General features: G+C 31.1%; 2 protein-coding genes across 3 annotated transcripts; both read left to right on the top strand.

The window, feature by feature from the left end:
* Positions 1 to 320: 320 nt before the first annotated feature.
* Positions 321 to 4,947, top strand: LOC107432887 (uncharacterized). 2 transcript variants are annotated; one of them, XM_016044089.4, is made up of 7 exons: positions 321 to 645; positions 1,610 to 1,771; positions 2,352 to 2,417; positions 3,128 to 3,202; positions 3,978 to 4,107; positions 4,189 to 4,314; positions 4,467 to 4,947. In XM_016044089.4, the coding sequence occupies exons 2-7, from the start codon at positions 1,611 to 1,613 to the stop codon at positions 4,608 to 4,610; spliced, it is 702 nt and encodes a 233-aa protein (XP_015899575.3). In that variant the 5' UTR covers positions 321 to 645; position 1,610; the 3' UTR covers positions 4,611 to 4,947. The 2 variants fall into 2 exon arrangements, with proteins under 2 accessions (XP_015899575.3, XP_015899574.3); XM_016044088.4 differs by having other exon boundaries at positions 323 to 645; positions 1,604 to 1,771.
* A 1,641-nt stretch (positions 4,948 to 6,588) lies between these two features.
* LOC107432893 (probable WRKY transcription factor 24) lies at positions 6,589 to 9,119 on the top strand. The gene is made up of 2 exons (XM_016044096.4): positions 6,589 to 7,248; positions 8,585 to 9,119. The coding sequence occupies exons 1-2, from the start codon at positions 6,806 to 6,808 to the stop codon at positions 8,760 to 8,762; spliced, it is 621 nt and encodes a 206-aa protein (XP_015899582.2). The 5' UTR covers positions 6,589 to 6,805; the 3' UTR covers positions 8,763 to 9,119.
* Positions 9,120 to 12,299: the final 3,180 nt, after the last annotated feature.

Below are 12,299 nucleotides of genomic sequence, written 5' to 3'. Positions count from 1 at the left end.
TCATATAAATTAATTATACATCATAATGAAATTAATCATTAAAATGGAATACGTATAAATTTCATGTCTGTAAAAGGATGCATACGCTAAAACCTTTTTTCTAATATATTTTACAGGAATAATTTTAAAATAATTATAATTTTTTCTAATTTTAATTACAATTGATTTTTCTCCCATATGGATTAAATTTTTTGTTTGTAATTTTTTTTCTTTTTTTTCTTTTTTTCTTTTTTTGTATAAAATTTTGATCAGAGAAAAAGGTGGAAATTATCAAAAAAATTTACTAAAAATATATTATTGTCTTATTCCAAAGGTACACCTTTCATTTTTACATTTTCAGCTCCCGTTCTCACTCCCTTGTTTTTCCTTTTTCTCGCTCCTTCCTTCTAGTCTATACCGATTCTCTCTCCGCCAGTTAGTGCTCTTTCTCTCGCTTCTCTCTCTCTCTCTCTCTCTCTCTCTCTCTCTAAAATATTTTTTGCCTTTTCGCAAGGCTGCCCGGAATCCTCAGACCTTTACCAATGGCCGGAATCATCCTCTCATAACTTCCGTAGGCTTTTGCAGCAAACTACTCCTCCTTGAACTTTGGTCAGCTGCTGGGCTTCGCCAAGTTGGACCTTGGGTAGCTTCTGGGCATTGGCACTGGTGAGTTTTCTTCTACTTTTGCTTTATTTATTTATTTTTTTGTTCATATATGATGCATTTTTCAATGAATAAAGATATATTGATTTGTATAGAATAATGGGCTACGATTGCCTTCAACCTGTTTGTGAGAATACCCCAATGTAGAGAGTATGAGGTATGCAGAATAAAACGAAGGTCCAAAGTGTTTTTTGTACTAGTTTTAGAATTTAGTTTTCTTTAACGACTGGTTATGTGTTTTCAAGTTTTTCTTTTTCTCGGCAAAACATCGCCCAACATTTCTTGGTACCAGTTTTAGCAAATCTTGAAGGAAATAACTTTTACTCAATGGCCTAAAGGTTAGGGATTTTTCCTAGTAGAAATTTTTTCTTAAATAAAAAAAAAAGGTTTAAGCCATGTCTGTTTCTTTATTGCTGTCTTTGGCTTCTAAGTCTAGTTGTTTAGCGGGTAGCGAATTTTTTTTATTTCGTATATTAGTGTAATTGATTTTTAGGATACAATGACAACTTCATTGTGAAGATATTCCTTTGGTTTGGGTTCCATCTTCTCCATCTTCTCCTTATTCTCCTTCCTCGTTTTTTTTTTTTTTTTTTTTTTTTTCCCCTCTCTCTCTCTCCTGATGAAAAATATTGGGTATGGGTTGATTTGCCGCATGTGTTAAGATGATGTGATGGGTTAGCAGGATACAGAGGGGTTTTATTATTTATGTATTTATTTTAAAATTCACATGAATTTGGAGCAACTATTTTATATTATTTAACTAGACAAGTTATTAACTTCATATTATTTTAGGCGTTCCATTGTATATATCTTGTTATCTTTCATAGTCTGAATTACTATTTAAATTGACTTATACTTTAGTTTATTTCATGCTTGCTTGATTGAATATATCCAAGAGAGGGCATGTGTCTGAACGCTCTAATACTTTCTCTCTAAAATCTTCTGGTGATTGTGGATGTAGGATCAGAATGCAGAGATCACTAAGGCTGTCAGCTCAACCTCTCTTGAAACAGGTCGTCAGAGGGTTCTCTTCGAATTCAGAGAAAATTGTAGCGTCTGTACTGTTTGAGAGGTTGCCTGTTGTTATTCCAAAAATCGACCCTGTTGTCTATGCATTCCAGGAGTTCTCGTAAGCTCGATCTCTTATCGTTTTTCCATTTATGTTCTGTTTGACTGCTGGAAAGCTTATGTCATGTTTCGCTACCAAAAAAGGGGAGGAAAAAAAAAGCACCAAGAAAATGGATAAGAATTAATGTTTCCATTATATTTCAGAAACCGTCCCTTTTTATTTCTTTCATTTAGTTTGATGGTAATCAGATGGAAGGATGTTGTATGATTGCTTAGAAAAGGCATTGGAAAATGAAAGCAAGCAAAAACGGGAGAATGTCGATTGTTAAATTTGTTACTTGGGATCTTAGAAAAGCTAGAAGTATAGTTGAACTTAGCTTTATTATGTTTCACCAATGATAAGGAGAAACAACAAATGTCCCATAAAATTTTAATTGGTTTTCTTTGCATCTGTTTCCTCAGCTATCAAAGGATGGTAAGGGCATAAAACTTATGACTTCCAATCCAGTATGTTTGTGTAATAAATCTGCAAGAGCGCTGATCACTTAATAGTATGCGTGTGCATTTTTAGTTATTTATTTGCTAATGATGTACATTTCAATCAACTGTAGCCGTATTATGAATTTTTTTTCTTCTTTTAGGTTTCGGTGGCAACAGCAATATCGGCGTATGTACCCTGATGAACTTTTAGATAAGTCGAATTCTAGGTAAGTTGTTATCTTCTGTTATAAGCATCATTTAGGGTTTCTGGCTTTACGGAGTTGAAAGCAACAATTTTATTGTATAATTTAACTGATTAACGTATGCTCTACTTAGTATAACTATTCCACTTAGAGCTTGCTACATTTGCTTATACATGGCAAAAATGTCATAGATAGATTAAGTTTCTCTTTGAATGTTTGTATTTGTAGTCACATGTTGTTGATTTATGCCTGGCCTGAGGCGCAATATAAAGTAACATTACAATGCCTACCTATTTGTTGGAGCATTCTATAATTGTAAACTTGGTCATGTTTTCATTTCTAATTCTTTTGTTCTATTTGAATATGATATTTATCTTTGATATACATTATACAAGTGTGACTACAATGTAAGAATTTCTTGAAAATGAACAATATCATTGACATCTATCTTAGAACAATATGAGTAGGTTTAGCCTTGAGTAACCATACAAATACTTTATGGTGGGTGGTCAAAGTTTTTGGGCTGCATAACAGGATAAGATAGTTTGGCTGCAAATGAGTAACATTTCTTAGAATCAAGAGACGGCTGATTTGAAACCTTATTTTTGTAATGATGCATTTATTTGGTTCATTGAAAATGAAGCTTACAAACAGAGAGATGCCGATAAGATTGCTGCAGATGGAAGCTTTGTTTATTTTCAATGCCTGTTGTATGACACTTTTTCTGTGAACAGGGGAAAAGGCGACTACCACATTGATTATGTACCAGCTCCACGGATCACTGAAGCTGACAAAAAGAATGATAAAAAGTATGAAGTATATCTACTTTATTTATTTTCTAGTTCTATTAACTTATTAGAAAAGCCCAAATATATTGTATTGCTCAAATCTAATGATCTGGATGTATATTTTAAAAGATGCCATAGTTATTCTTCTCCTCTTTTTTGTTTATATTTGCAATCAAATGATTGCCTCTTGACTGTTATACTTAATTTGCTGCTCTTTCTTATTGGGTTATACAAGAGTATCTACATCTTTAATTTTGTAGCTGGTACTTTACCTATAAAATTTCATGTGGTGCATTACCTGGTGGCTTTTGCTTTATAGAGGTGGTAAAAGGTACTGCAGTAGTATTTAAGAAGACGAAAGTAATAACTACCTCTGGTGAGGACGAGGAGAAACCTAGATTTCTGTACTGTTGAAACTTGCAATGTGGATTACATAATTGGGATCTGAATTGTACAGTCTATATTAATTCATATAAGTAGGATGCTTATTCTGAAATATACAATATAGCAAGTATCGAGCACTGTGGTGTTAGGTGGTTCTTAATTTTACTTACTACTTTGAGTGTTATCCTTGCAATGGTTTTGCTTCCATGGGAAAGTCAATTCTGTGGCCATTTGCCTGTCACTTGCAAGTGGAAGTACAATTATCCCTTGTCAGATAATGAAAGGTTTTATGGATTTAATCCTGATCAAAATCTATCCATAATTACTAGACACCATATGTGTGTGTAATTTGATTTTGAACTTGGTAATTAACTCTGCGACTGATCATGCAAATTTTTACTGCCTCCATCAGGTCATTACAGAGAGCACTTGACAGAAGACTGTATCTTCTTCTGTATGGGAGCACATACGGATCGCCTACCGGTAATCCTGTATGGCATTTTCCAGAAAAAGTTTACGAGTCTGAGGAGACGCTACGAAAGGTGATAATTGCTATATGATCTTCTTATTCATGTTACTAATCTTCTATCCTCTTCTTTGATATAAACCCCATATGTTTTCAGTGTGCAGAGTCTGCTTTAGAATCTGTCGTAGGAGATCTGTCTCATACTTATTTTGTTGGAAATGCTCCTATGGGCCATATGGTTGTACAAGCAACAGAGAATCTGGCAGACTTTTCGTCCTTTAAGGTATTCTTTAACCCCAAATTAGTTCTCAAGATATGCCTGTATCAGATGACCAAAAAAATTAAAAGAAAGTTAAGGAGGTCATTAATGAATAGTTTGATACCATTTCTTTAATTCAAATACCAACAATTTAGGCTTTCCTTTCTGCTTTTCAGAGATTCTTCTTTAAGTCTCAAGTGATTGCAACCAATAAGTTCAACATTAACAAGTGTGAAGATTTTGTGTGGGTTACCAAGGATGAAGTATTGGAGTATTTTCCTGAGCAAGCTGAATTTTTGAACAAGATGATCATCAGCTGATTTGAGGGATTTATGCGTCTGTTTCTACTTAACAACTTTGCTAGTCAAGAAGGGATGAAATATTGACAGTTTCGGTTGGATATTTCAGTTGACATAGAGAATCATAAGCCTGACTTTGAAGTTTGTCATGAGCAGGGCTTCAAGCAGTGAAATTTTTTGATCTTCTCTAGTTATTGTATCAAATCTGCTCTTTCACTTTTCAATTTTGATTCTCTTTCTATATGTACTTTGCCCTCTTTCATGCTGCAATAATTCACAAACTTGGCGAAGTTTGTTGGATTCTGAATTCATATGTTTTCATATGGAAATTACACAAAGGTAGTTTTCTTGCTGCTAATATTTTACTGCATTTTCTTCCACAAATCGCATAGGGACCCCCGGTAGGACCTTTCAGTCTCTTGTAATTGTATATTAAAAATCCTTTATGGGTGACCTCATGAGGTTCTCTGAATTTGTAATTAATTATCTCAAAATATTAATGTTGGGTGTCGCTTGGGGCCTATAATGGAAAGCTCTTTGTTTAAAATCACGGTTGCTGAAGTACTTACTTCAAAAACAATTTAAAGGACCATAATAATATGTGAATAAAACAAAGTGCTACGACGAACTACATTTTTTGTCATCTATACCCCCTTTAACTTATGAGTGCTGCTATTTGCACCGTTGAAATTTCTTTTCCCACTGCACTGTTCTATAAAATTACTAAAAACTCCTCTTATTTTTTGTTATTATATTTTAAAAAATTTAAGTTATTTTTTGTTATTATATTTTTAAAAAATTCCATTGATATAGAGCAAGTTTCAAAAACTAAAAGCTCTAGAATCAAGGATGAACGAGAAAGATATGAGAATCTAAGGTTGGGAATTTTGGACTTTTGAGGCTTTTGGTATTTTGTGAAACTTCGTTTACTTCATCTGGGCTTGTTTGTATAGGACATTGGAATATTTGGACCCCAATTATCATTAATTGTTCTTGTTGACAAGGAAGAATGACATGTTATCCACATAAGAATTTTGTGTAATGGCTCAGTAAGAAAAAAACTACTTTTGATAATGGTATCTTGGTGGAAGAGAAGGTAAAATTAGTGCTACAGCCTCAGACATGTCGCCAAAGATCCAATTGTTCAACAAATGAAGAAACTAAAGCTGGGAAGCGTTGAAGAACTATTATGCGAGAGACCCATTAAAAGAAATAGGTCAAGTTTTTGAAGGTGCTCGATCATGCTCAGATTGGGCAGGAAATTTTCGGCGATGCGATGAAGAAGAAGCCAACATAAAACCTTAAAAAATCAAACTGAACAAAAGAAAAAAGAAAAAAAAAAGGGGGGGTGGGGGAGGACTTATTTGTTATTTTGCAAAAATTACAGTGGGAAAAGTAATTCTGATCGCGTAAATAGCAACACTCTTACCTTATAGCAATAATGGAATTGAATGTCTCCGTATCAAACATTACCCAAAAAAAAAAAAAATAATAAAATAAAAAAAAAAATTTATCGCTATCTTTAAAGTATCGCTTTACTGATTTCTCTTAAAGGAAAAGTGTCCATTTGATTTTTTAAAATTACAAAAAGCCAAAATAATTCTCTTTTTGTTCAGTGAAAAAGTCTTGGTTCTTAGTCTCATTTGTGGTTTGGTAAACAGTATCTAATCAAACTGAAATTTTTGATACTTTAGGTCATAGAGTTCGAATACTATAAAATGTAAAAAGAACGTGTCATAAATATCATGGATGACTTTCTGTAGAGGGTGTGTATAATATATAGATATATATATATATATATATAGAGAGAGAGAGAGAGAGAAAGCATGCAAATATATGTATATGTGTATGCATATGTGACTGTAGCATGCACATAGGCATAGATGATAACGATATATGTACAGGGGCACGTCTCCTTTCACTTGGAAAGGGCAGTTGAACAGAAGTAGTTGAAATGTAGTTGGTTTTAGGCTCTTCTTGGCTTCAATACATATTTGCATTTCACACTCCCCTCTTTTCTCTTTTTCCTTAATTTCTTGGCTTTGTATATATCTAATCCCCTAATCTCTTCTGCGTCTGTCCAACCTCTTCTCACCTTCCAATTTCCACCACCACCACCACCCTTCTTTTTAACTTTTATAAATTTCCATTACCCAAAAAATTCCCATTTCCTGATCTTAATTTCTTAACATTTCTTTCTCATATCCAAACCCCACATGCACTCATCCATGGATTCCCAAGAGCCTTCAAATCCACCCCCTCCATCATTACCAAGCTTATTACCACCTTCATTGCCAATATCCCAAAACCCTCCTAATTGCCTCTTTACACCCTCTCTTCCATCATCTTCTATCCATCCTCCTCTTCCTCCTCATCATCCTCCTCCTCTCGATGTCCCGCAAATCCTCCATGATATCGATTGGGTTGGTCTCTTATCCGGACAACTTGGTGGGTTTGGTGAGCTAATGAATAAACCCAGGATGCAAAATGGTGAAGGTGATCATGAAGAAAAAGGTGGCAAAAGGAAAGGTGGGAGGATGAGCAAAACATGCCGGCCGAGGTTTGCTTTCCAGACTAGGAGCGTTGATGATATTCTTGATGATGGTTATCGATGGAGAAAATATGGCCAGAAATCTGTCAAGAATAGCCTACATCCCAGGTATATATACATACATGCAATATCTATATATATACATAAAATTTTATTCTATTATCCGATGTCACCTAGCTTACTTTGGAAGTAAGCAATTTTGGAGAAAAACTAATAATTTTTACATGGATTGTAATCAGATGAGAGTTGTCTGGCATAATAGCTGCTATCATCCGGTAGAAAATTATTGTATATTATACATACTCTATATATATTCTATAAATATATCTAATTTATTTTATTTATCAAATAATGATAAGGATGAAGATGGGCAGAGAAAAGCGAGGGAAATCCGTATCTCCTCAATTAAAGAGTTATTATATATATATATATATATATACACGATATCCTTCGAGGGTTTTAATTAGCTGTTATAACCTAGCCATGTTGCAATATAATATGTAAAATAATAATTAGAAAATAACTTGAAGATGTAGAGGAAAATCATTGATGAATTGAACACGTTCTGATAATGTTGTTGACGGTGAAAAACTAATAAAAACAACGTAAATTAGGGCCCTATATATCTATCTTTCATACTAAGACTGGTAGATGTAAATCAGCACGCAGAGACAAGTTATAATTGAAGTATTATCTAATACATTCAAAGCCACCAATTTCAGTTTTAAGATCAACAAAAGTGAGATCTAATTTAGATAACTATATATATATATATTGATATATCTATATATATATATATATATATAAATTTGTTAAAAAATATAACAATTTGCCATCATAGCATCATAGTAGAATTTTATATATATATATATATATATATATATAGCAAACAATTTACCACGAAAACAAGGATTTTATAATGATCTCTTTTTATGCTTTATAAACCTTATTTATTTATAAAAAACTGTGAAGCATGCACACTAATATTTGTGGCATTTTTTTTATTTTATTTTATTTTTTATTAGTAAAATCTATAAGATCTAAAAGACTAGAAAGTGCTTTTATGTTCATAACTGATACATGTAGGATGTTAATTCTTTATCAACATCATATATAATATAACACTTTATTTTTTTTAAATGAAATTTATCTTTTATAGTTTTTGAATTCTATATAATTTACATAGAATTCAGTAGTCATGATTGAAGAACTTTATTTTATATGTCTATGTAATTTTACATAGAATGCAATAATCATAATTGAAGAACTTTATTTTAAAACATAAAATGCATTTTATTTAAATTTAAAAAGTCTAGATACATATAATAAAACTTTCATAACTAATCTTATAATTTATGTCTATATATAATATAAATAAATAATTATGACATGTACAAATATCATAATGAGATGTAATTAATTTGCATGCATGGATATTAATTAGGAGCTACTATCGCTGCACACATCCCACATGCAATGTGAAGAAGCAGGTGCAGAGACTATCAAAGGACACAAGCATCGTGGTGACGACGTATGAGGGAATCCATAATCATCCCTGTGAGAAGCTCATGGAAACCCTAACTCCTCTCCTCAAGCAAATGCAGTTTCTCAGTAGGTTTTAACAACATTAATCATTACTCTCTTGCATATCTATATATATATATATATAGATCTCTCTCTCTCTCTCTCTCTCTCTATATATATATATATATAGATTTCTCTCTCCCTCTCTCTCTCTCTCTCTCTCTCTATATATATATATATATATATATATCTCAACACACACAAGTCATGAAGTCACTTCTAATCCAAAATAAGCAAGAAAATAGTATATGAAAAAGTTTCTTTTCATATCCTGGCAAGTTGTACTTATTTAATCACATTTAATTACCTGTGCATGTTAATTTGTGAACTTTACGTTTCAAAATTTGTTGTTAACAATATTATCGTATATATACTTGACCTGATCTCTTTTTTACTTACTTGAGTGGTATTTGCAATATTCATCTATACAAGCCTGCTGTTAATATCTTTGTATTGAAAAACCAAAAAAAAAAAAAAAAAAAAAAAAAAGAACGGAACCCATTCAACAAAATATATATATATATATATATATATAGTGAAGAAGCGATTGGAGGTAGCTCATGATTTTTATTCAAACTCTTGTTTAATTTATTTCCATTTCATGATAACTCTTATACTACAAAAATAAATCAAGAACGCAAATTTACAGAAACATACGTAGATGTTAGAGATTCGTGATAGAGAAGAAGATGGAAATAAAATTTGAACCATATATAATCTATATATAAAAATTATATATATAAAACTCAAAACAAAATTAATTAATGAAAAATATTTTTTTTTATAAAAAAGTCAAACAAAATGTCCAATGCATTTCCAGTGTCAAAAACCAAGGCAATAGACAAATTTAGATGGGTGCAAATTTCTTTGATTCCATCCTGCAATAATAAGTAGACAAAAAAGTATTCATTTTTAGAGTAATATGAGGAGAAACACACACACACAATATTAATAATAATGAATAAAAATAATAATCAAAGAAGAAAAAGAAGCCCATACGAAAATATCGCGGCACGAGTTTTATATTGCTTTAATATTTTGATTTCTTCAGCTTTTATAGCTCGATTTTTCTTCATCATAAAGTATAATAGTCTCCTCAATATCATTATAGAACTTTTTTTGGTTATATAATTTTAGTTTTAGTGTTTTTGGTCTAGGAATATTAATTTAGTCATAATTAATTATAAAGAACAAATTTGAAGTTTTTTTTTTTTTCTTTTACGAAAAAGGAGCCAAATTTCTCACAAAATGGAATAAAGCTCCCAAAACATATTGTGGTCCAATATCATTATTATTTACTTATACAGTTAGATTCACATTAGTTTAGTTAGGTAGATATTGGTTCGGTTAAGTCAGTTTTTGGTACGTTGTTTGCAGACCGAACCGAATTATAAGGAAATTTAATAATTTAAATATATTAAAAATGTAATTAATTATAATAACATATTTTAAAAAATTATATATTACATATAACTGAATAATGAATGTGAGTAAATTATATTACATATGAATGAATTAATATTAGACGTCTATTGTAAATACATATATATTTTTTAAGGCTAAATGTAAATTATGTAAAAGGAAATTGGATGAGAAAGGTAATGGTCAGGTTAATTGAGTGATGCTATGCATAACAAATTTGTTAATCAAAATTTTTTAAAATAATGACATGGCAATATATGTGTGGTTGATAGATTATTTATACCCTACAATCACGAAAGGAAAAACCAATTGTATAATTATAACTTATTATTTATCAAAATTTTGATTAACTAATTTATTGAACAAAAAATTACTAATTAGGGAGGCCGATTTAGATCCACACATAGCCCTCGATCATCTATGAGTGGTTGATAGATTATTCATACCTTACAATTATGGAGGAAAAAACTAATTATATAATGTCAACTCATTGTTTATCAAAATTTTGATTAATAAATTGGACAGTATATATATGGATAATAAATTATCCATAGCCTATAGTTATAAGAAGAAAAGTCAGTTGTAGAATTCCAACTCATTGTTTACCGAAACAACTTTGATTAATGTGGAATTAGTGACTAGTGAAGCTCTTTGGATCCGCACAGGTAATGTGGTTTGGACCCAAGCCCCGACCCAGCCACCTTATCTCCTAGGGTGGGTCAACACATTTTAATGTGGTTGGACCCAGTCCCCATTGTCCAGGACCCAGGTTATGATGGGACCCATATAAGAGGAGGGAGGCCTGGGCCTAGAGCAACTGAGGGAGAAGGGGAAGATGGTCAAAGTTGTGTTCTTTGAGGCTCTATTTGGTATGTAGGGTGACAAGTAGTTGGGATATGATTGGAAAAATTATCTTCTAAATTTGTAAAAAATATATTCATTCTTAAAAAAAAAAAAAATTTTGAATTGCGTTTTCTGTATATTCATTCAAACAACGAAGTCAATAAATTTAACATCAACCTCATTTTATTGCTTTGTATTAAGTTTCATTTAAAGTTTTATAATAAATTCAATAATCTAAGAAAAAACGCTGAATTTGAAATGACAAATTTTGTATATTATTTTGTTGGTTTTTTGGTGATTCCTACATTTTTCAGGTCTTTTATCCACATTAGTTTATATTTAATTTTTAAACTGATAAAATATTACCATATAATTTTTCCCATTGGTAAATATCTGGAAAGTGTAGCACATAGAGTGTAAGAAGTACCTACAATTTAATTTGAAACAGAACTCTTCAAAGCAGCAATTTACAAGTCTTGATAGCTTCTTGTTTTATATTGATTGTTTTAATTTATATTCTCTTAAAAAATTTCAATGTTTTAATATTCAGTTTATTGTTTTTAAACATGGTTAAATGTGAAAAATAATTAGGATTAACGATGAAAAATAAACTGACTTTTTAGTATAAAAAGGAGAAGAAAAAAAATAAATAAATTAAGTGTGCAAAACGCACTAAAGATTCGAGACTAACAATTAAACACTAGGTATAAAACTCGCATAACAACTTGCCATATTCTCCTTCACATCAATCATAAAATGGATTATATGAAGTTGATTTTTTTTTTTTTTTTTTGGCAGAAATATGAAGTTGGAATTGGTCGTGGGTATTTTTATTTAGATCTACCACAATACAAGGACATCGTTTTTTGTGTTTACCTTTACAAAATTCCACATTATTTTCACATAAATTCTAGCCAATACTAAAGAACGACTAGTTATTAGCAAAAAAGAATCTATCGATATCATCGATACCTAGTTGATTGCATTTTTTCATTAATTTCAGAATCACGAATTTAATTCCGTTTGTATAATTTCTCTGTCTCTCCTACTCAAGGAATGGAGGTAAGTTCTTTTAAACCATCTTTTTCTCAATTTTATATTTCCAATTTTCATTTTTTAAAATTTTCCAAAGTTCCATCGATCTGTTGAGGAACAAAAAAATGAAGAAAATTTAAATTTGCTGGTTCTCAATTTTCAACCATTAGCCTTTTTTTTTTTTTTCTCTACTTTTATCACTCCAAGATTTAATACTGTTTCTAATATATGAGTTATATAGAAATTAGAAAGAGAAAAATAAATCTTCCCACTAA

Source organism: Ziziphus jujuba, chromosome 11 (assembly GCF_031755915.1).
Source record: "Ziziphus jujuba cultivar Dongzao chromosome 11, ASM3175591v1".
NCBI classification, from domain to species: Eukaryota; Viridiplantae; Streptophyta; class Magnoliopsida; order Rosales; family Rhamnaceae; genus Ziziphus; species Ziziphus jujuba.
The sequence above is the reverse complement of the archived record's forward strand: the minus strand, read 5'-3'. Positions and strand labels throughout refer to the sequence as shown.